Source organism: Nothobranchius furzeri, chromosome 6 (genome assembly GCF_043380555.1).
Source record: "Nothobranchius furzeri strain GRZ-AD chromosome 6, NfurGRZ-RIMD1, whole genome shotgun sequence".
Lineage (NCBI taxonomy): Eukaryota > Metazoa > Chordata > Actinopteri > Cyprinodontiformes > Nothobranchiidae > Nothobranchius > Nothobranchius furzeri.
The window spans coordinates 26,080,019-26,103,472 of NC_091746.1; the positions used below are offsets into that span (position 1 = coordinate 26,080,019).

General features: G+C 44.5%; 1 protein-coding gene across 2 annotated transcripts; it reads right to left on the reverse strand.

Moving 5' to 3' along the window:
* Positions 1-548: 548 nt before the first annotated feature.
* Positions 549-22,736, reverse strand: gpr78a (G protein-coupled receptor 78a). Of its 2 annotated transcripts, XM_070552070.1 has the most exons (4): positions 22,587-22,736; positions 4,624-22,503; positions 1,295-1,408; positions 549-1,176 (listed from the first exon to the last, which is right to left on the reverse strand). In XM_070552070.1, exons 2-4 carry the CDS (start codon positions 5,295-5,297, stop codon positions 933-935), a joined length of 1,032 nt encoding a protein of 343 aa, XP_070408171.1. In that variant the 5' UTR covers positions 5,298-22,503; positions 22,587-22,736; the 3' UTR covers positions 549-932. The 2 variants fall into 2 exon arrangements, with proteins under 2 accessions (XP_070408171.1, XP_015827079.3); XM_015971593.3 differs by having other exon boundaries at positions 4,624-22,736.
* Between the last annotated feature and the right edge of the window lie 718 nt (positions 22,737-23,454).

Sequence of the window (23,454 nt, forward strand, 5' to 3'; positions counted from 1 at the left end):
TTTTATCTTGAGAGGCGCTATAGAAATGATATTTTCTTCTTCTTCTTCTACTCCTCCCCCATTAGAAAAAATACTGCAAAGTAAACTTTTTTGGGCCCTCTGACAGCTGTGGGCCCTCATGTCCTAACCTTTCCCCCTTTCCAGCACGTGTGTGTGTGTGTGTGTGTGCGCGTGCGTGCGTGTGTGCGTGTGTAAGGGACACAGTTTCACTTTGTCATGTTTGTCCACAAAACTTTTTCCATAAAGTTTTGGAACCACCAACAGATCTTTGGGGGTGATTCCGAAAATGATCTTTGATGTTTTTGGTCAGCAGGGCTTTGTTGTTTACTCTTGACCTCTGACCTTAAGCCGAGTTATTTGGCCGACTGAAGTGACTTCTTCATCCGTTTGCTCTGGCTCCGTGCTGCTTAAGACAACAAATAAAATAGTTTAAAACTGTTTTGTTTCTACTCGAGTGTTTCCTCTCTGGAACATTTGGATGTGGCCGAAAACAGAAGGGTTGATATCTTATCCATCCTAGAGTGACAGAATTGAAATCAACACAAAAGCATATTTGGAGCTCGTTTATTTCCAGGATGTAACGGTGCTTTAGTGTCAAACATCACTCAGTGGCGTATATTTAAAGAGTCCTTGTGATAGAACATATTCACACATCCTTATTTGCATTTTTAGACCGCTAACACAAGCGTTAACGTTCGCTCTGGCGTTTTAACGTTTTGTCACTGAAACTGACAAATTGGTCCTCACGGCACTTCAGAGATTCACCAGAGTCCTCTCCTCCCAGAAGAACCAGAAGGCTTCACCTTCAGCTCTGTGTGTAGGTGACCTCTCCCAGCAAGGCGTTGACCTCTTCCCTTCTGCAGCTCGCCCCCAGTGCTAAAGCTATCCTTTGACCCTCCCGATGAGGTTCTAAAAGAATTCGAACCACAAGCTCAGGTTATCCTAGCAGGGCAGTTTTCCTCTGTGGTGTCCCACATGCTGCTTGTGCTGTGGACGGACAGGAAGTAGCGATCTTTTCCAGCGAGCCGGCTGATGAGGCTGACCAGAACCTTCCTGTACTGGCGTCGCAGGAGGCAGTAGACAAACGGGTCGCTGGAGGCCTTGGCATACATCAGACACTTGGTGGCGATGCCCCAGTGTCGGGGGATGTGCACAGAGGGAAGCAACTCCACCAATCTGCAGCGGGATAAAACCCAAACACGGGTCCGGGTCATTCTGCCCCAGAACATTTAGAATAGCCTAATCTGAACACTAAATGCAAGCAAAGTAAAGAAAACCCTTCATCGGGTTTTACCTGGTGATGACGTACGGTGAAAAGCAGAGGATGAAGGAGCCGATGAAGATGGAAATCTTCTTAGCAGCACGCTGTCGCCTCTTCTTCTGTCGAGCCAGACACCTCTCCTTCACACTGAAACGCACACAAACAGCTGCTCTTCACCCACGACCGAACCTCCTTCTGCTTAATGCTGCAAGTTAATCATGACATCAGTAACGACATCATGAGTTGGATCATCTTGTTAACGGAGAACCCGGACAGGTGACTCACCACCAAAGGGACTCGGAGGTGTTGGATAGGAGATCTTTCACTCATTTGTGGCTAAATGACTTCTAAATGCTTCCTAAACATTTATTTTAAAACCATCAACTGCATTTGTGTTTTTTCATATTTGGAAACAACCTGGAATATTTTGATTCAAGCCTGTATATTTACATTTGATTTAAAATGTTGGTTTTTTACGGAGCATGAAGTCATAGCAACCTCCTGTGGTCAAATCTGTGAACTGCAGCCCGTGTTTCAAAATAAAAGCTGTTTTTACAAAACATCGCCGTCAATTTGCCGCAACGCCATGGCGACAACAGGGAGCCTCAGGTTGTTTATAAGTGGTCAGACCGTGGCGGTAATGTGGCACAATTGTGTCGTTTTACTAAAGATTAGGCGATGGCGGTATAAAGGGGGTATGGAGCGGTCTCTGCACTGCAGCAGACTTCTGTTTATCGTGGACATAACTTTTTTTTTTTTTTTTTTTGCAATCGAAGCCGAGATTGGTACGTTTATTTGACAAGCGGCTCCTAAAGGTGTCTGTCCCCCACAGTCCCTGTGCAGCCTTGGGTGATCTGACCTCCAGGAGCGCTAACGGAGAAAAGCTCCAGGAGCGCTAACGGAGAGAAGCTCCAGGAGCGCTAACAGAACAGAAAGAAGCTCCAGGAGCGCTAACGGAGAGAAGCTCCAGGAGCGCTAACAGAACAGAAAGAAGCTCCAGGAGCGCTAACGGAGAGAAGCTCCATGAGCGCTAACGGAGAGAAGCTCCAGAGGCGCTAACGGAGAGAAGCTCCAGGGGCGCTAACGGAGAGATGCTCCAGGAGCGCTAGCGGAGAGAAGCTCCAGGGATGCTAACGGAGAGATGCTCCAGGAGCGCTAACGGAGAGAAGCTCCAGGGGCGCTAACGGAGAGATGCTCCAGGAGCGCTAACGGAGAGATGCTCCAGGAGCGCTAATGGACAGATGCTCCAGGAGCGCTAACGGAGAGAAGCTCCAGGGGCGCTAACGGAGAGAAGCTCCAGGGGCGCTAACGGAGAGAAGCTCCAGGAGCGCTAACGCAGAGATGTTTCAGGGGGGCTAACGGAGAGAAGCTCCAGGGGCGCTAACGGAGAGAAGCGCCAGGGGCGCTAACGGAGAGAAGCTCCAGGGGCGCTGCAGCCTTCCAGTTTGCTGTCTCTGGTGATTTTGTTCAAAAAGCAAGATGTACCTCATTATGGTTGCCAGCCGGAGCTCAGCAGCAACTCCCCATGTATTCATGATACCTCCCTCTACTGCGACAAGGAGCGATCGCCATTTATAAGTCCGACAATTATTGCAATTTTTCTACCAAACGAGGCAGAACGAACGCTGCAAAATCGGCGCACTTCCATGCCGGTGTTCTGACTATCCGTGCTTCCTCGTCGAATATTCCTACCCCAGAGTGTTACGACAGTTTCGCTCTTGTTTACAGTGTAGTAACACGCTTATTAAGCACGGTCTATCTTAAATAGGTGATATTACTCAAAAATACAGAACTTTAATATAACTATTAGCAACAATATACAGTCTGTCGTGATTTATTTATGAAAAAGATTGTGTTTGTTATGATTCCGTGAATCCCGTAAACAATGGGAGAAATTTCTTGTTTACAGTATAATAACCATATTTTTTAAGCTAACTGTCTGGTAAACATACAACAAGCAGTAATATAACAACTTCCAAAGGTAGCGTCTCTTCAGGTAAACAGCCTGCGACGTAGTGGTCGGTCAGCGCATTTCCCCAAAGTAGCATGTATCAACGAGTAGCACGAATACTCCGGCATGGTGCATTCATAAGACTCGCTGCTGCAGTAATATTACGGTAATTTGCCGGCCTGGCGTGTCGCAAAAAGGCTAAAGAGTCTGCTTTCAGTGACAGCCCTCCATTCATGTTTCATGGTGGTTTCCGGTTACAGATCAGCACCAACAGATTCTAAGATGAGCGAAGACGAGACATACTCAGTAAACTGATGAGTAGATAAATGCATTTCACTGTAATATTGAGTTGTTGGTAACGGAAAAAGTAGCTTGAGATATTTTTAAAGGCCACGTTTTGCATCTAAATCACCGTTAGCATTGTTAGCCCACGTTAGCCTTCTTTGCCAGATATTCGAGTGAAACAAAAAGATGCCGTGGCTTCTTAGGGGACAAGAAATAACTTCTGGGTCACTCCTGTTACTAACATTCGTTCCTCAATGCTGCTTTTTTCCATTGAGTGCGGAACTAAGTTTACGCTAGGCTAAGTTTTCGCTCACACATGTATTAACTGAGACGTTTTCCTTTGGTATGTCGAAGCAATTCTCCGCCAGGACAGCAGAGGGCGTGACGCCTTTTTGGGGTTTCCTGCCATCAGTGCAGTCACTCTGGTATGTTTATATCAGTATTTCAGGATTTTAAACACGGACAAATATGTCCTCCACTTCTCTATGCAGTCACCACCTCTAATCTCACGTTTCCCATCATTTTCTGACACGAATAAGAACTTCACTGCGTATCTTTGTACTCCTTCAGTCGCGGGTGTGTTGTTAACATTTATATTTTCAGACTTTTACCAGTACATATCTTCGGCTCTCGTTTCATTTCTTTAAGGGGGAAGTTCTGTTGACGAAGTTAAAGGGAGCGGTGTCCTGACCAATCACAGGCTTTGATGGATATTTAGAAAAGTTGGCTCTACTCCGTCCATCCTTGCCAGCCTGTTATTAGAGAGCCCTTGCAACAAGGAATGATGGTGTTGCGTGTCTCCGTGCTGATGCAGACAGAGAAGTCTTAGCTAGCCTTTAGAAATGTCAATGCAGCAGCGTGCACCGGCAACCCCACAGACTCGCATATGATTGGTTCTGGAGCCAGGAGGTATGGAAACACCTCACTTAACTGGACAGGTTGTCCAGTTTGACCTAACCAATTTGATTTTATTCTAAATCTTTATCTTAATGTTATTTGCTTTAAATATTTAATGACTGTATTTTCTAAGGGTGGCGAAAAGTAACTTTGGAATTTTCTTGTGACAAATGGCTGAAAGCTGGGAAAGTGTAGCCGCAAAAGTACAAAATATGAATTTATTCCCTACCTGGGGTGGAGATCCACCAGCAGAAGCAGCGTCTGCACCGTGATGACATCGATCCTCTTGCAGTGGGACCTGGCCACTCTCAGAACCTTCAGGTAGGCGAAGCAGAGGACGAGGAGGCAGAGCGCAAAGCTGCTGCAGTGGAACAGAACCGTGAAGGTCACGTAGGCTCCCTGCTGCGACTCCCCCTCCGCGTCTAGGTGGACCGTGCACGAGGCGTACGTGTGGCTGTACGCGCCCCAGTCCATCATCAGCTGGGTCAGAGAAAAGGTGAAGGACTGGAGCCAGGAGTACGCGACGATTAGAAGCGCGTCCCTGTGGCGCATCTTGCTGGAGTACCTGAGAGGGAACACCACCGCTATCCAGCGGTCCATGCTGAGCGCGGCCATGCTCAGCATGGCGTTGGAGGTGATGAAAGTCTCAGAGAAGCTCACGACGCGGCACAGCAGGTCCCCGAAAGGCTTCGCGCTCCACCTCACTCCGAGGAAAGTAGCGGGCATGTTGATGACAGCCAAGAGGATGTTGGAGAAGGAGAGGTTCAGGACGAAGACTCCTGGGACGTGGGACCTCAGCTCTGCGCTCTGGGTGAAGCATAACAGCACCGACAGGTTGGTCACGCACGAGACGACAGCTGAGACCACTATGGACACCTCCGAGAGGAACTCCGGGATGCTCATCTCTCGCGCCACGGTGTCAGCGGCGGCGGAGGAGAGGATGCTGCGCCATGCTCTCCGGTCCTGCCCGCTACCTGCTGCGACTCACGCTGCTTGCCACATGCCAGATGCGCGCGCGCCGATGAGCTGTCCAGTGCTGAAATGTCCTAACAAGGCTTTCCTGTCACAGTACGAGCCAAGCAGTGAATCCAGCACATTAACGCAGCTGTTTAACTGGAAGAGAGAATCCTTACAGGTGATGTTCATTCGCGCTCGTGCGCATCATCCATGCAAGCGCCTCCTCCAACTCCAAAACACCGCGCGCCTCGCACGTGCAGCCGGTGGATGCCTCGTGTGGCGCATGGGTAATGTTCACGGAAGCAGTAGATGTCATGATGTTTGCACACACGTTCCAGTGAGTTCCACCACGGTGGCTGCAAACGTGCATTGCGTAAAACCAAAAGAAACTTGGGTCACGTTGGCTCAAGAGCATCGCGTGATCACTAAACATACACAGAGACACCCACGCCGTTTCCATGGCAACACCGTGGTTTGGTTGTTTTACAATAGTTCGTGTTGAGAAGATAAATCACAACAGACATGTTGATAAAATCAGAAACAATATGATCAAAATCACCACATCAAACGCACTTTCCTCCAGAGCATTTTAGAAGTCTTAAATGTTTTCATAACCCCGTTATTAGCAGATTATTACTGTTTAATTAGGGTTGGGGTTAAAATCCAACAAGCTGCTTCTCTGAGGCCAATGTTCAATTCACCTCGGTTTCAGTTCCGTTTGTCATCCAAATACACTCAACACACGCTCAAATTCAGATTATAATCTGTTAGATTCAGCAAATTCAGTGAAATTATAGTAAAATTTTAGCCTGATTCAGGTTCTTGGAGCGTGAACTCGTTTTCCGCATCTTTTCATTATGGAGCTGCTGCATGCCAGAGGCAGGAGACGCCAAAAGTTTGAAAAGTCTTTAAGAGTCTTAACTAATTCTGGATTTTCAGAGCGCCAGTGAAGCAGCTAGATCTGCTCTCTTACTTTGGAAATGTAATCCAGCAGAGGCAGAAAGCGAACGCGATGATGGACCCCCTTCGGGCTGAAGATCGAGCTTGCAGCCTCACGGCTCCGGCACCAACACCTTTACTGGATGCAGTAATGTACAAATAGCTTTATTTCAGCAGCAGTATTTATCAAGTAAAAATAGATTTATTGCACTGATTTCTTTGCTCTATTTAGTTCGTTTATTGTCCTGATTGCTGTGAAAGACGCAGCCCATCTGTCTGGTTCTTGCTTATGAAGCTTTGTAGCACAGCTGATGGCAGAAGTTCAAGGAAGTGGTGATCGAGGTGGAAGGGATCACTGGTGAAGGTGTGTGTGTGTGTGTGTGTGTGTGTGTGTGTGTGTGTGTGTGTGTGTGTGTGTGTGTGTGTGTGTGTGTGTGTGTGTGTGTGTGTGTGTGTGTGCGTGTGTATGCGTCTGTCTGTGTGTGGTGTTGAATTTATTCCCAACAGCTCTCTGCACGTTTTGGTTCAATCCTTCAGCTTTCATGAAGATCACATTCACAGCACCCCCCCCCCCCCCACACACACACACACACACACACACCATTTCCTTTCATCATGCTGCTACCAGAAGAGCTGTTGTCACTGAGCGTGGGAATTTAACGACTGCGTTGTTGTGGAATAAAAATTCCCTTTGGTGCCGAGCAGGAAAGAAGAAAAGTGAGAGAGTTAAAAGGACGACTCCGAAAGGGACGAGTGAGGGAAATGGCAATCACCCCCTCATCCGGAAGGAACCCTCTAAGTGATGACACGTTTCCTTCGGGTTCTCCGGGCTGGAGAGAGTTATGTAAGCAGCAGAACACGCCTCTGATGGCAGGGACACTTAAGAATTCCCGTTCAGGCGAGAGGTCCGTCTCGCTCACCTCGGAGCCTCCGGTTGGATGAACGCTGTGTTACATCACAGCGGTTCCCACAGACAGCACCACAGCATCCAGCTCTTTCGGCAGCTGCGACCCCAAACCGTCGGCTCTGTTTAGTTCAGACGTAAAGATGGAAGAGTGCAGCTTTCTGTGGAGGTGCTGCTAGCACACGTCCCTCTAATGATGGTCATGAGGAGGGATGGATGTAAGTGCTGTGAGGAGGAGATGAGTTTGTTAGTCCTGCAGCTCCAGAAACACACTCGGATTCCATCCTGGAGCTGCAGGCGTCTGGGTCTGTGAGGTCCTGGTGCTTTGAGCCACAGAGCTCAGAAACGCTAACCCACACGGACACTCGCATGCCTATAAACGCACACAGAGTCAGATTCATGCCGCTGTCGCTCTCTTGTCCCGCCTCTGCACTTTACTTCACTCTGAGTCAAAATCTAATGGGCCATTCCCATCTGTACCGGGTCGGCCCGGGCCGGGTAGCGTAGGTTGTTTACATATCTGGGTGGCCTGGTATTTTTCCGGGCCAACCAAGGCTCATTCTCAGCCCTCTTCTCGAGGGGGTCTGCTTCAGGCCGACCAGGGCCAACACGCCCACTGCTGACAGCAAACTCACACCTTCCATTAGAGCAAGCCTCTGATTGGTGGGTAGAATCAGCCCACATGGGCTTAAGACAAGGATGTGTGGAATCAACCGGGCCAGGCTGGGGCCGACAGGGCTACCCGGCCCGGGCCGACCCGGTACAGATGGGAATGGCCCGTAACAGTGCTGCCGCCTAGCGGGGGCGTGGCCACATCCTACTGGAGGGAAAACCTACTGATGATGTCACATCAGACTTTTGTACGGTTGGATAAATTAAAAATTAAAACCATTTGTTTTGAATTCCTTAATTTAAACCATGTAAGAAAACATGTTAACTCAGAAACATCCTAATATTTTGTGTTACGATACTGAATTGATTTTAAAGGCAGCATATCTGCGTTTACATTCGGACATTCACTCTTTTAGAGGTGCAGTTCAAACGCCGACTGCTAGGTGGCAGCACTTTTTTTTTTACCACCATCAGTCTGACGAAACAACCAAATCTCAGGAAAATGCTGAGTTGTGTCGCTTTAGCAAACATCGCCTGACTTAGCATCACAATATAATAATGGTTCCCCCGCATCGTGATACGTGTCGTACCGTATGTGCTGTATTATGGACAGTGTTGGGGAGAATACTTTGTAAATGTATTTAGTTACAGAATACTGAATACCTGCTTTAAAATGTATTTTGTAACATATTCCATTACTTTGCGTAATCCTGGTACTGTATTCTAAATACTTGGAATGCTTCCCCTTAAAATCAGCATTTAAGTCTATTAAATATCACAATGTGCGTTGGTAGCTACTCCCTTGAGAAAGCAAAGGACATGTTTATGCTAAACAATATGAACTGGCTGGGAAAATAAAACAATTCTTCAGATTAGATGTTGAGCCTTTGGACTCAGCTAGTCGGTTGTTAGCTGGGAGACAAAGATTGCACTGCACCATCAGATTTCAGGCACCTCGCTCCTTTTTTACAGGGAAAACTGCTCGGATTTCCAGGAAGTGAATTTTTTCTTTCACTGCTAGTAGGTTGATTTAGCTGCGGTTGTGGCTCCACCCACTCCCATCTCCACGGTACTACTCGGGGGTGTAGCCTTCTCGGGGTCTCGGCCATAGTGTTACTATGGTTACAGAGGCACATTGTTTAGGGGCATTATGGGATAGATAGCCTACATAACACAGAGACGCATGTTGCCCAAAATTAATTCATCTTTCGAGTGAAAGTTGTCCAACGTTACAGCTCCTGTGCCCTCTGGCAAACCAGTTGTTTACTTTAAATCCAGATGTCTCTTTTTTATTGTGGATGCTCGATCCAGCTGGTCATTTGTTGTTTTCATTAGGAGGTGAGGGGTGAGATTTAGCCATTTGGCTGATAAACGGTAAACTGACTGTATCTAATAAACGTAATCCTGCCAGCTATGACGCAGCATGTTTCCAACGCCCACAGAGAGAAGCAGAATCCGCCAGGGTGACCAAGCAACCCTTCATCTTCCAAGATACGAGCAACCTCGCTGCAGAAGTCTTGTGTTTACTGCTCAAAATTTACCCACAGAAATCTGGATCCCTGGTCGGGTCACAGCAGCCGACGTCCTCATTAAGAGGCTTAGTCAACTTTATAGCTGCAGAAAAACGAGGCAATTACCGTGTTCCTTCATGCACCGAGAAACCCACATGACAGCACACCCACTTGAAATAAATCAGCACATACACCAACTGTCAGATTGCGTATGTGAGCGTACACCCCACCCACGCAGGGGTCAGAGAGTAGATGTGGCTGTATTATCCAATATCCAGAGTCATGCTTGTGTAAGAATACAAGGAGGCGACGAGAATAAAGGACAGCAGAACGGATTTATATAAAAAAGGGACAAAGACAGAGGAGGAGAAGGCAGATGATTGCCAGATCTACCTGGCTTTGAACAAACCAGGCTCCCTCTCTCTTCTGGACCGATGTTTGGCTGAAGTGAGGGTTTGGCTTGCCAACAATTTCCTGAAGCTGAATGATTCTAAGTCGGAGGCACTCCTGATGACCCCTAACAAAACCACACACTTATCTTCTGATTTGGACACTCTCCCGTATGACCTCAAGCAGTGTGTTACCAACCTGGGGGTGAAACTGGATACACACTTTTCCATGGGCCCTCAGATTAACGCAGTGGTCAGATCGTGTTTTTATCAGCTGCGCAGACTAGTTAGCTTAAAACCGATCCTGAAACAAGCACACCTGGTGCTTCATGCTTTTATCATCTCCCGATGGGATTACGCAAATTCCATTTTAATTGGTTTACCTGCCTCCGCTCTTAGGCTTCAGGTCGTATAAAATGTGGCAGCCAGGTTTTTAACAAACATCCCTAGAAGAGACCATATCACACCTGTACTGGCGCAGCTCCACTGGCTACCCGTGAACTTCAGAGTCAAGTTTAAAATCCTGACTTTTGTTTTTAAGGTCCTGAACGGTCTGGCTCCGGTGTCGGTACAAGATCGGCTCAGGGTCCGTCGACTGCCGATGACGTCAAAGTAGTTGATTGGCTGAACATGAACCTTACGGAATTACGTAATCACGTTACGTTGGTCCAGGCAAATTTTTCTGTTGGAAAGATGGACAACTTTTACAAAGAAATCCATCATTACCTCTTTGAAAATACACTTTTAGCACAGAGCTGCATGCATATTAGGGCTGAACGATTAACTGCATGTGCAATTAAATTGCGATGTGACAAAAGGAGATTTTCTAATCGCAAAGGCTGCAATTTGACAGCGAGTGGTTAGCGCAATGCTAATATACGTGGAAAAACCCATAGGAATGCTAAAGCTAATATCACCGATTACATTCTTACAAATTATGAATTAGAAACTTGCCAAATGATTACATTTGGAGTCTAATAGAACATTATTTTAATAACGAAACTGCTAAATTCTTGCCAACAGCATAGATGTGTACTGTATTTTGTCTGAGTGGGTTTGCCGTACTTTGACGTCATCGGCAGTCGAAGGACCCCGAGCCGATCTTGTACCGACACCGGATTACCTGTCGGATCTTGTGACTCGTTATGTGAAAAACCGGGCGTTGAGGTCTGCTGATTGCCTGCTGCTTCGTGTTCCAACAATGAAATACAAAACGCGGGGGCGGCGTGCTTTTGTCTACGCTGCTCCGACACTCTGGAATGCTCTTCCTCTTTCAGTGAGGCTAGCACCATCCCTCCTCCGGTTCATGTCACTACTTAAGGCTCACTTTTACGACCAGGCATTTTTAAATCCCTGACTTTTATTATTTTACTATGTGTCTTTATTGACCGTGTATTGTTTTATATTGTGTTTTTACTTTTTATTCTGTACAGCACTTTGGTCGGCTGCCATGCCGTTTTTAAATGTGCTTTATAAATAAAGTTGGGATGGTTTGGAGAAGGCATGAGTCAGCCGTCTGGCAGAAGGAGGAAGACGGGAGACAGACGATGAGTTCAAAGGCTTTGATTATCTCTAGAGCCCCGACTGAATCCTTTCTGACCCTCTTTAACCAAGTGTATATGTGTGTGTGTGTGTGTGTGTGTGTGTGTGTGTGTGTGTGTGTGTGTGTGTGTGTGTGTGTGTCACAACTTGTTCATTTGTCTTCATGTCTTTTTGTTCCTCTCCTGAAATTACGTCCATGGACGTAGCTGAGGCACGCTAGCCGACGGGAGGGGGCGGAAGTCCGTGACCGACTTTAAAAGCTAGCTTGTGGCTCCAACAATCATAGTCAATCCAACGTTTTCAACTGAAGCTGCAGAAATGTGTGTGAAGCCACAACATCACGCAGGAGCTGTCGTGATTAACTTTTGTGATCAGATTCACCCAAATGTAGGGCCAAAGCTCCCCCGTGCGCACCTGTGCACAGCCAAGTTTTACCAAGTAAGACAAGGGAACGTGGGAACTTGCAAGAGCAAGAAAATCACAAATCAACAGAAGTCAACCTGGAAAGTAACAGACCTTGTCACAGTCATGTCCTCGGAAAATGCAGATTTTGTCCTGATGGTAACACCCGGAGCACGAACACCAAGAGTAAATGACAAAGTAAATCAGCCTAAATGCACCGGAGGCGTGGAGGAAGGAACAAGGACCAGGTGTGCAGGATCTGATTCCAGGCAGGTGAGCTAGTTAACTAAGGGAGCTGAGGGTCACCAAAATGACAGACTGAGTAAACTAGGGAACAGAGGGAATAACACCAAACTCACCTGGGAAGGAACCAACTCAACTTCAACTTCCAGGTTTGTTTGGATCTGTGGTAAATACAAATGCGTTTACAGAGTTAATGCAGAAAGTATCCCTCATTTTCTTGTGTTTGTCTAATTCCAAAATTAATTTAACCCTCCCACTGTCTTTATAGGTGACCCTGCCAGGAAAGTGTACCACTGAGCAGGATTGATGGTTTATCCCTTGAGATCCACGTGGCAGGGGTGAGGTGGTGCTCACTCCTCACCCAGATCCCCCCACAGGGCCGGCCACCCCCACACAGGTGCCTTGGTCTGCCTGGGTCGTGGCTCCCGGGTCAGGGAGTTTAAGATTTTGGGCATCTGCCTGACCAATCCCGGTGGCTGTCTTGTGGGGTCTGGGTCCCTCGGCTCTGCTGGGTCCCCAGCGGGGGTGGTCGCCCCTGGGTCCCGGGTCATTGGGTCCCGGGCTCAGCTGGCTAGGGGGTGGGAGGCTGCAGGCGAGCCTGTGGGCTTGCCGCCGATATCTACCGGGACTCTGCCGACTGCTGGTTGTGGCCAGGGCTGGACTGGGACAAAAATTCAGCCCGGGCATTTTGATTGGAGACCGGCCCATCACCTGGGTTTTTGGAAAAGACATTAAGCCTTACGCTGTTTCTGACACACACCAACGTACACTTTCTTATTGGTAATATTTATGTATCAATCTAATAAACGTAAACCTACACCATCCTTCCTATCCTGGTATTCTAAAAAAGTAGGGTTGGGGGCAAATGATTATTTTTAAAGTGATTATTCTGACGATTATTTTATCGAATAGTCAACTATTCTAATGACTATTTAGATGATTAATTTAGCGATTATTTTTCTATTGCACAATTAATAAAAACCAAAAAATCTCAAATAAATTCCTCCAAAAAATTGATAAATTGTTACTGTAAGAGAATAAACACTACAGGCCTTCCATTTTGTATAACACTGCTTTTATTGTGTTGCGGTTGTTTATGTTCTGGTGACGTGTAGAACTTGGGAGTGCAGGCTGCTGCCTGAGAGGTGGTTGGAGACGGAGTGTCTCCATGCTGCTTTGTTTTGGTCACTTATGTGCGTGAGGCAAGTGGTGTTACGACCCTTCCTGGGGAGTCACGTGTAAAGGGTTAAATTTACCTAAATATTACCTTATTTATTATCTCTTGATGTTATTAGTCCCTATTTCTGTGGTTAATTGACAATAGTTTCCTGAAATGTTTCTCCTATTTTAACTGTAAATCCTTCTAGCTGTTATATTTATAACAAGAAACAGATATTCGGACGGAATATTTTCATGTTTATTCGAATATGATTGTGGAACACACCCAGCATCATAATAAATGAAGTCATATTTATGCCAATTTAAGCCTTTATGGGTGACCAGGACACTGTAATCAATTTTTGGCAAGGGAAATTATCTTTTTTTTTTGCCATTTTTGGGGTGTTTATGATGATACAGTAGGCAGTATGAGTACAGTAACATCAACAGATAATACATAAAACCCTTATTTGGTCAATTTTAGCCTCCATGAAAATCTGAGCGATTCAATCACTTTTTGGCAAGTAAAATGCCATTTTAGTTGTCTACAATTAAATCATCAATAAAGAATTTAAAGACATTTTGAGGCGTTTCTTATAGGTAAACAGGAGGGTGTAGTCTCTATTTGGCAAGTGACAAACTTAATTGTATGTGCTGATGTGCTTTTATCTTGTTACTTTTAAATAGAGCAACGTAATGTATAGATAGCAACCTACACAGTGTCATTAAAGCCAAAGCTTGATCATTTTAAATACTTTTTTTCCAAGTAAAAATGTGCCCCAAACTAGTTAACCGTGGCTCCATGTCAAGTGGACTAAAGAAAGGAAGGGGAAAAAATTAAATCGCTGGAGAATTGTTTATTTACATTTATACAACGTTTACATTCAATACATGGTGCCATTTTACATTGTTTATTTATTTTTTTAGTATCAAGGCTGTAACATAAAGAAAGCCAGTTCTTACCACAAACCATCTTTCAATCGCAAATATTGCAAAAAGGATTAATATATCCTCATTGTGAACGTTTAAGACAAATAGCAACACTTAAAACAACTTCCGAACTGGAAAAACTAATGTGGCAAGGTGAAGAAACAATGCCCGAGCGGGATTCGATCCCCAGACCTCTGGGGAGAGAGTCATACGCTCTAACCAGTCAGCCAAAAGGACATCTACTTGGCCAAATAGCCAGGGCGCATCATCAATCGGGACATTGTGGATGCTCACACTGCCACATCTTCCTCCCTCTTTCCACAAGCACGTCCTCGAGCGCCCGCGCAGGGTGCCACAAACACTGCCACACTAATATCCGCGATAAACATCTGTTTAAGTACCGGAAGAGGTTATCTTTGCTTTCTGAATGTCCATATTGCTAGATATGCCGAGTTTTAGGGCGAAATCCTGGGGAATTTTGTCTAGAAATGCAATTACCTAACCGTGCGCGATCCCGCGGTGGCTAATCATTTTTTGGCAGCGAGTCGATTAATGGCACAACACCGGCTCGGGTTTCTCCTCCTCCTCCCTCTTTTCTTCTCCAACCCGTCGCTGGGCTGAGGCTCCATCACTTCCTAAATTGATTTTACTTGAACCTTCACTATCAAACAACTGTGAGATTTTAACACATGTGCCAGCATCAGCCTGAAGGGCCAGTTTCTTTTTTAGTCGAATTTTCTCCGCTCCTCCTTTCCGTTTTTTGTTCTCCATTTTGTAAAGCTCGTCTGTCTGTTTACTGAGATTCACAAACAACTGGCGGGTGCATCAGACCTCTGGCTATTGGTCCAGCCCAGAGTGTATTATTACCAATTGGCCAATCCACCAACTTTTATGAGGCGTCGCGTGGGGCGGCGCGGGCAAGTTGTCTGCAACAACTAGAGGCCAGAAAGAAAAAAAAAAAAAAAAAAAAAAACCAGACACCGGCCCATAAAAGATGAAAGGGTCGGCCCAGCGGGCAATTGCCCGCTATGCCCTATGGTCAGTCCAGCAGTGGTTGTGGCCCCCCTGGGGCGATCCTCTGCGCCTCTCGAGGGGGGCGGGGGCTTTTCTGGTCGCAGTCTCCCTGGAGTTCCTGTGCTCTCGGGCAGCTCCTGGATCTCTGGAACTTGGAGCTCCCTCCGTCTCCTGCACATCTTTGGGGGGCAGATCTGTGGCCCCTCACACTCTCTATTGGACGCTCCTATAGAGAAACCTTACATAAACAAGCGCGTGTACACACACAGGTGCTCACATGTGCTCTCATAAGTATGGACTTGGGCACATTCAACACAGGTCTTAAGGCTGTGGTTGGCACTAAATGCACTGTGATTTATTATCGTGTGATTGTTCAGTTAAACAATGTTTTTATATTTCTTCATCAAGTTGACGCAGTGATAACTGTCGTATTGTTGTTGTGTCCCTTTTTTTTTGTTTTTCTGCTTTTTTTCTTCTCTCTTTCTGCAGGTCTAGACACAGACTCTTGTTCATTATTGTTTATTTTTGTGAAAAACCCCCCATCTTTTGTCTCTTCCTTTCTCTTTCACCTCTGTCTCCGTGTCTGGTCGGAATTACAAAGCATTCAAAAACAACAACAATAAAGTTTTAAGTATCAGGCGTGACATTAAAAGCAGACGCTTTGATGCTCCACCTGAGAGTAAATCTGTAAGGCTTGTCACCAGCATTCAGACATCAATTCTGTTTCCCTCACAGCCAGACAGGATGCACAAACAATAATAATAATAATAATAATTCTGGGGATGGGAGGGAATGTGGGTATGTGGGGCCTTTTTAATTTGTTAAGCACTTTGAGTTGCATGTATTGTAGGATAAAGTGCTATATAATAAAAGTTGATTGACTGATATTCTTTTAAATAAAAGATAAAAAAGTAACAGATTCTTTTACAAGTACTAGTCAATAAGAAGCTCTTTATAAAACCAAAATCTCTCATAATAGGGTTGAACAAATGAGGTTACTAACGTTTGAAGTGAGTTTAGTGTAAAAGTGCACGTTCAGACAAAAGTGTTTGTTTCTGATGAGCAAAAGTTCACGTTTTGGTTTAAAATCAACTCTCATGAGTCTGATCATCCTCCAGGCTACTTCATTCCACATCATCATAACTTCATAAAAACTTATTCCACACAAACTTTTTTGGCTTGATTAGTTTTCTAAAACCCACCAATGAGCAGCTAAAGCAGTAACATCAAGCAGATGCTGTTTATTACTCGAAAACATCGGTTTAAGTCGTATTTCTGGAGTTTAACGAGTCCGGACCCCACGTTAAACTTTAAACAATGGTTCATTCACCAAGTCCTGGCAGAAATCTCCTTCTCTGGCTTTAACTGCTCACAGGCTGTTGCTAACTTTGTTTTCACTTTGAGACTTTAGGCCAATAACACAGATGATTGTGCATCCAGCAACACTTCTGGTGAGAGTGGTCAATCAAAACAGCAGAAATGCCTGAAAATTCAAAAAATGCTCTAAAAAATACCTGTAATCTGTTGGGAGAAATGTCGGACTATTTCAGAGTTTGAGTTCATCGAATAATCTCATAGAGAACTGTTTGTTAGGTAGAAATAAGATGTTTGCCGTTTTCTGTGCCGATCAAAAGATCTGCTGTTGAACTTTCACCAAAACCCTTTCGTCTTTGTTCAAATACTTCCCAACTTGTCAATTAACCCTTATATGTCTTTACTGCAGTTTTTTGTGCTCAAACATTAAAAACGTTAGAAAATTAAAAGGTAATAAGGATTAAAGGTGAAATTTGTAAGACTGGCATCTTGTGGTCAAGTGAGGGTACTGCAGTCCATTTTGTAAGAGCAAATATGACTTTTTCACTCTCGTGCCGCGAGTTTCGTGGCAGTTGCGGATCAGCACCAGAAGATTCTAGATGACAAGCAAAGACGAGTCATACACGGTAAGTTCATAAGTACAAAAATACATTGTATCTGGTCTTGGCACTCTTTATGGTAGGGCGCACTTACTACACTTATTACAGTAGTACGTTTCTGCCATATCAGGAAGTGTGGTTGTTTGCTGTCTTGCTGTTATAGTTCAGAACAACTCAACAAAGAAACTAAACGCCACGACTGACTCATTATTCACGTCATACACACATATTTCACTGTAACGTCCAGTTGTTGGTCATTGAAAACGTAGCTTGAGATATTTTTAGAGCAGACTATTTGTTTCTAATTCACTGTTAGCATCATTAGCGCAAAGTTAGCTTCTAGCCTGCTTCACCTGATTATAAAGTAAAACACAAAGGTGCCGTGGCTTCTTGGAGGTACAAGAAATCCCTTCTGGGTCGCTCCTGTTTACTGGCTTTGGTTTTGTTAAACGACTCTGAGCTTTTTCCCTGCTGGTGTAGAAGTACAAATGCTGCTGCGTTAGCTCGCTGCAGATTCAGCAACCTCACTGGTTGTAAACAGTAACTACGGTATGTTGTTTCTGGGTTTTTCAACAAGGAGAAAGACTGATAACCCCCCAGTTGCCTGAGAAGGAAATCTTTCAGCGTAACAGAGACGTTAAACTGTTTTATGATTATTTCACAGTAAAATTCTTAAGAATTTCACCTTTAAACACCCACATTTTCCTGAAGCTCGCTATATCCAAGTCTAAAGATAAGGCTGGAGGGAGTCATTCCCTATCTGACTACATTTTTGTAAGACTTTGGATGACAGATTGTTTCCAGGGAACATCTCCGTATAAACAGATTTGAAGGGAATTCGTGGAATTCCAGACCTCATTAAAACCTCCAGAACTGCGTGGCCGCAGGAGAGCTCCAAATCCTCACAGATGCCCTCAAGTGGCTGTCATACATGCAGAGGAAGGTTTTCCCTGCAAGTCCAGCTTTGCCCTTTAATGTACATTTAAACCGGTTGTGTTAGTAACCGCAGAAGCACGAGGAGATTAGAGCAAAATCATTCAACGGCTGGATGTAGCTTTTGTCCAGCTGTGTGAGACTGATGTGACCTTTACCTAAAGCTTGTGTGGAAGGATTTTGTGATTGTTTTTATCCTAAAACTCCTGAAGGTTTGCATTTCCTCCCCTCTTTAGTTCCCCAGAAGCTCGGATCTGAAAACACTGAGTCACTCGTCGTGAATTTGACTCCAGACAGATGGAAGCTGTTAGGGTCTTTGCTGCTGTTCAAGCTGTTAGAGCTCTGCTACTGCAAAAGCACATGCATGTCATCTGGCACGCCGATTGGATAGTATGGCAGGAAAAACCTAACATCAATAATTCACAGTTTATTTTAAATTTAAAAAGGTAAACGTAAATGCTTAGAATCAAATCGAATTAAATGAAGAAATTTCTAAATGTAAATATTTTAAATATATAAATCTGCATCTAAATATTTAAATGTAAACATAAATATTAAGACTCAGATACAAGGATATAATTGTACACCCAAGGGCGTCAGTTTGTTTTCAGAATTGCTGGGGACAATAACCATACACTTGAGTGGGGTTTAAAAATTGCTGGGGACAATAAAGTAGGCTAGCACAGGGGTCGGCAACCCGCGGCTCTGGAGCCGCATGCGGCTCCTCCATCCATCTGATGCGGCTCTCTGTGCTTGTAAAATAATGAATGGATATTTAAATAAAATGCTTTATATTTTACTGCATTAATTTTACATCTGTGTGCCAATTCTAAATGTAAAGATTGTCTGCGTAAACCTGAACAGTTCCAACCCGGTCTTACTGTGAGACCGGGTTGACGCGTCACGCTTGTGCGTAATCATATCGGCGCTTCTGAGCTGCTTTCTGACCTTCCCCACCTACAAAGTTTAATTACACCAATCTAACATGACAGAGCCTGGATTTGTATTCTGAACAGTCTAAACACGTTTTAAAAAGAAACGTGTGACAAAAGTGGCACCTGCTCAGTAAAACCACCAACAGGGTGAAAAATATAAAAATATTGTAGGCAGAGACGGGCTACAACTTCTGGATCCACTTTATATAAATCGTTTTATTGATTATCTTCTTATGAAAGATAACTTTGACGTACACGAGCGACCAGGCGCGTTGCAAGCTTTTCAAAAGTGTGGGGATGTTGTCTGTGCCTGAAATAAGTTCATGTTATTCATCTTGTTAGTTTAATTTCCATAATAGCGGAGCAGGTGAGAATTTTAGACGCGTCACGCATGTCTCCGTTTCAAACATGTTTAAACTGTTCAGAATACAAATCCAGGCTCTGTCTCGTTAAATTGGTGTAACTAAAGTTTGTACTGAATGAAACTTTACATTAAACCATGTTGAAAAGTAAAGGATCCGATTAAATAGTTTCCCCCTCATTTACAGTCAGTACAGTGCAGTGCGCACGGCTCTGGGGTTAATCAAGTTTAATTGTAACATTAATGTGTTACTGGACATGCTGGTCTGGTTGGTTAGACCAGTGTTTGAAGTGGAAAACACACACACACACACACACACACACACACACACACACACACACACCAATTAAAATAATGCTGATAGCATGGACTAGAAGCCAGGTGATGGTTTATGTATTTAAATGATGATCAGGCTGATGTAAAATGTAATCTCCATCCACATCCAGACACAATTATCCTCTATTCTTTCTCTATTTGCTCTGCTCTTGTCTGGGCTGATCAGCTGATGGTGCGCGCAGCACGCCTAACTAGCGGCTGATGCACATTTTACGCATTTGGAGAGGTGGACTGGATGCTTTGCGTTTACTGGAAGATGGTCCACTTAACGCACGGTTGTAGACTACATATTAATGACAAATGAATGAAAATTAAATTGAGTTTTTACTTCATATTTTAGAAATAAAAATGACTGGGGAACACATTTATGACGTCTTTTTAAACTAAATTTTCTAGCGCGACCTGCCTGCTTCACTTAAGTCACTGCTTATTAAGGTCCGTCCAAAATTACCGTGGCCCATCCAAAAATGAAAACCTGGCGCCGCGCCAGTTATAAACCTCTGCAAATTGTTGTTCTTCACTTTATCAAACTCAGACTTTGTACAGCTAAATTCAAGATGTAAAATTATGAATTCAGTCGAGCTCTTCCGTCCCTCCCTCTCCTGCTCTCCTGGAAACCCGACATCGGCTGGGAGGTGAAGAAGGAGATGAGGCAAACAGAGTGAGTGCGACGTAAAGAAACCAGACTGGTGTGGAGGTGAGCAAAACAGCTGGAAAAGTGTGGGTGTTGAATCCCCCACGGGTGCGATGCCCCCGGCTGCTGTCACCTGTTGTGAGCAGCGCTCTGCTGTCTGAGGGTAGGCCCCGCCCGCAACGTTGCGGCTGCTGCGGTGTTTACTTTACTGTGGGAAACGGGTAATAATGGCTCTTTGATGGGAACAGGTTGCCGACCCCTGGTATAAGATCTGAGCTGGTAAAACAAAAATCCTCATCAGCAGGCTTTTTTGAAAGAGGGGGGGACACAGCTGCCAATCACAAATTTTGCCGGGGACATGTCCCCGGCGTCCCCGGTTAAAATGACGCCTATGTGTACACCCCAATAATTATCAATAAATCTACAAATGCAAAGGAAAAATTACTGATCCATAAACTAATCTAAATATTCACATCTAATATTAAAAATGACGAAGATGTATATCATCAAAAGAAGTCCCAGGAGAAGGGAGGAGTCAAAGGCCCCACCTGACATATACAGTCATACACAAACACAGTCACACACTCCCTCCCTCATGCTCACACACACACATACAACCAAAGACTTACAAAAATGAACGCCGGACACCCACTCATGCTCCCCATATGCACCCTATTCACTCTGGTACCGGTACTGCTGCACATGGGGTACAGCCATCACCGGTTCCCAGAGTCTGACCCTTTGTGCTCGGGTGCTGATGAGCAGGCTCCCCCACCCAACACTGAGCACAGCAACCCACCACCCCAACCAGATGGCCAGATCTCCCTCCTTGCCTCCACGGTAAGATAATCAACCTATAAAAGGTATTATTAAAATACAGTTTTTGTTCATATAGAAATATTGAACAAAACCATAAATATAGAGATGTAAAATAAGATTTTAAATTTTTATCCAACCCTAAAATTTGTAATTTCAAATTTTAACCCATGAAAAATGTTATTTTAATAATAATCAAGATAAAGTTATTCAAGAGTTTCATTAGGTCTTGAGCACATTGCTCATAATTAATGATTCAGCTTATTTGTGCATATAACATAATGTTGGTAAAATGCTTTATTAAAAATGCTATTATACTTGTTGTACAAGTTTGGTTTTCATTTCTTTCACAATTAACACTTTTTTATCTACTGTGTTTGACCATACAGTTTAATTGAAATGTTATTTTTAATTAGTTGCTATTAGTCAGGCTATAGAAGCCAGATAAACTAGATGCATGTACTGTCCACATAAAAATATAAAGTAATGATAGTAAAATGTACTCTACTGAACATAACAGATCATCATTCAAAGCATAAACAGCCACATGTTTTCTTCAAGGTAAGCTGGAGCAGAATTCTAGCTTTCAATAAACACTTTAAAATGGATATTACAACTCGAGTTTAGGGCTTCTTGTAGGACTTAAAGTTATTAAATATGCTTATATTAGAGCAGTGTGTTGCATTACTACATTAAATTTATTGCTATAATATATTATAGTAATGTGTGTGGTCTAAATGTGTTCTACAGTGTGTTAGGACTGTCGTGTTCCTGTAGAACAGTCACGTGTCTGTCTTCCTACAAATGCTCGGGAAAAATAAATAGGCTGCTTTGTGAATGAATTAGGACATAATATATAATATTTAATAATTACCAAAAATCGCCAGGGGAAATGTGACGATATTTAATGTTTGTGATTTGTCCCACTGCCGTTCAAACTGACTTACGGCGCTGGGATGTTTGGAACTATTGAGAGCTCCGTGAACCACGTGACCGCGAGTCGGCGAGTTCAAAGCGTGCCGCTACTCTCGCTCTCTATAGCTCTGGTTTCCTGTTAGCGGCTATATTTTCCACTGAATCTGATGGCTCTCAAACAACCAATGCTTTTCAAACATCTCAATGCATATTTTTTATCATTCAGTTCATTAACATCAGCACATTTCGATCAGTCCAATGATGTAAGTTTCAGTGGGAGCACGGGCAGAATATCTTGCCCTCCAGCAGAACCCGGAAACAGCACCAGTAGGAAACAAATTATCCAAAAGATCCTTTATTTACACCGGCAATCATAATCAGCGGTACTTAGCTGTCCCAGCTGATGCGACCCCCTCCCCGGGGTCTGAGCTTCCGACACGGTCCAACGCCCCGGGGTGCAGCTTGCGAGGGCGGCGGGTGAATCCGCATCATAGGTCCGGCTGCCAGGGTCTGTGGCGGCGGATGTCGGCGTGGTCTTGGCACCCAACTACTCCCAGCCCTCGCTACCTAAAGAGGGCGTCAAGCCTCCCATCCTAGGCACACTGCCACCTGCTCAACCATCTTCATCGCCGGTGTTCTGAGAAAACGTCCCTGTTCATTCCACCCTAACCCACACAAATGCACATTGAAAACACTTCAGTTCTATTTTATTAACCTAAATATCCCGCTTTTAATAGTTTACACCCACTTTATGCTCACGAGGAAGTTATAAGATCTAATAAAAATGCTAAATTAACATAGTAATGTGCGCATGTAACCACCAGTCATTCGGTTGCTTAAGGTAAAAAAAAATCCATGAAACAATCTGAGGTTAACACGTGATTCCATAAAGCTTATAAAGCAAATGGAGTCACGTGTACAACGATCTCACAAACGCTGAAGCACGTGACGCTTGCTGACTGCGTCTGCGTGCTCCTCTCCACCCTTTGATCACGTCCCTTTGTGACGTCATCGTGCCAGCCTATAGCGCGCTAGAACCCTTTTCATCAGTCAGTCGGGCAGAGCTTCGCAGGAAGGATGCGTGGATTCGGTAACCTCCTCAGGACCCGTACAGCCATGTTTGCTGTTACTGGGTTGGTAGCAGGTGCTCTAATTACTAAAGCGGTTAGAAACACTTATGGATATTTTCATAGAGACGCAGAAAAAGAGGATTTATCCTCTACAGAACAATCAGAGTCTGATTTTAATAGCCCTGGACCCGAAATGTCAACTGGTCGACTCAGAGATGTCGAACCTTTGATTACAGACGATGAAGGGATGAATTCTGTCTCTCTGAAAGCAAATGTTAAATATTCTTACAGAGAATTAAAAGACGTTTCATCCACTTTGGGAAAACCGGAGTCTGACTTTAATAGCCCTGAACTCAAAGAACCAGCTTGTCTTTACAGAGACGTCGAACCATCGATTACAGATAATGAAGGGATGAATTCTCTCTCTCTGAAAGCGAATGTTGAATATTCTTACAGAGAAACAAAAGACGGTTCATCCACTTTAGAAAAACCAGAATATGAAAGCAACGGTGGTTTTGGACTGGAATTAGAAACTGGTCTACTCAG

Coding starts and splice junctions, on each gene's coding strand:
- gpr78a (XM_070552070.1), bottom strand. CDS start 5,297: ATGAGCATCCCGGAGTTCCTCTCGGAGGTGTCCATAGTGGTCTCAGCT. Junction 1,409..4,623: donor CTGGTGGATCTCCACCCCAG/GTAGGGAATAAA, acceptor TGTGCGTTTCAG/TGTGAAGGAGAGGTGTCTGG. Junction 1,177..1,294: donor TCACCGTACGTCATCACCAG/GTAAAACCCGAT, acceptor ATCCCGCTGCAG/ATTGGTGGAGTTGCTTCCCT.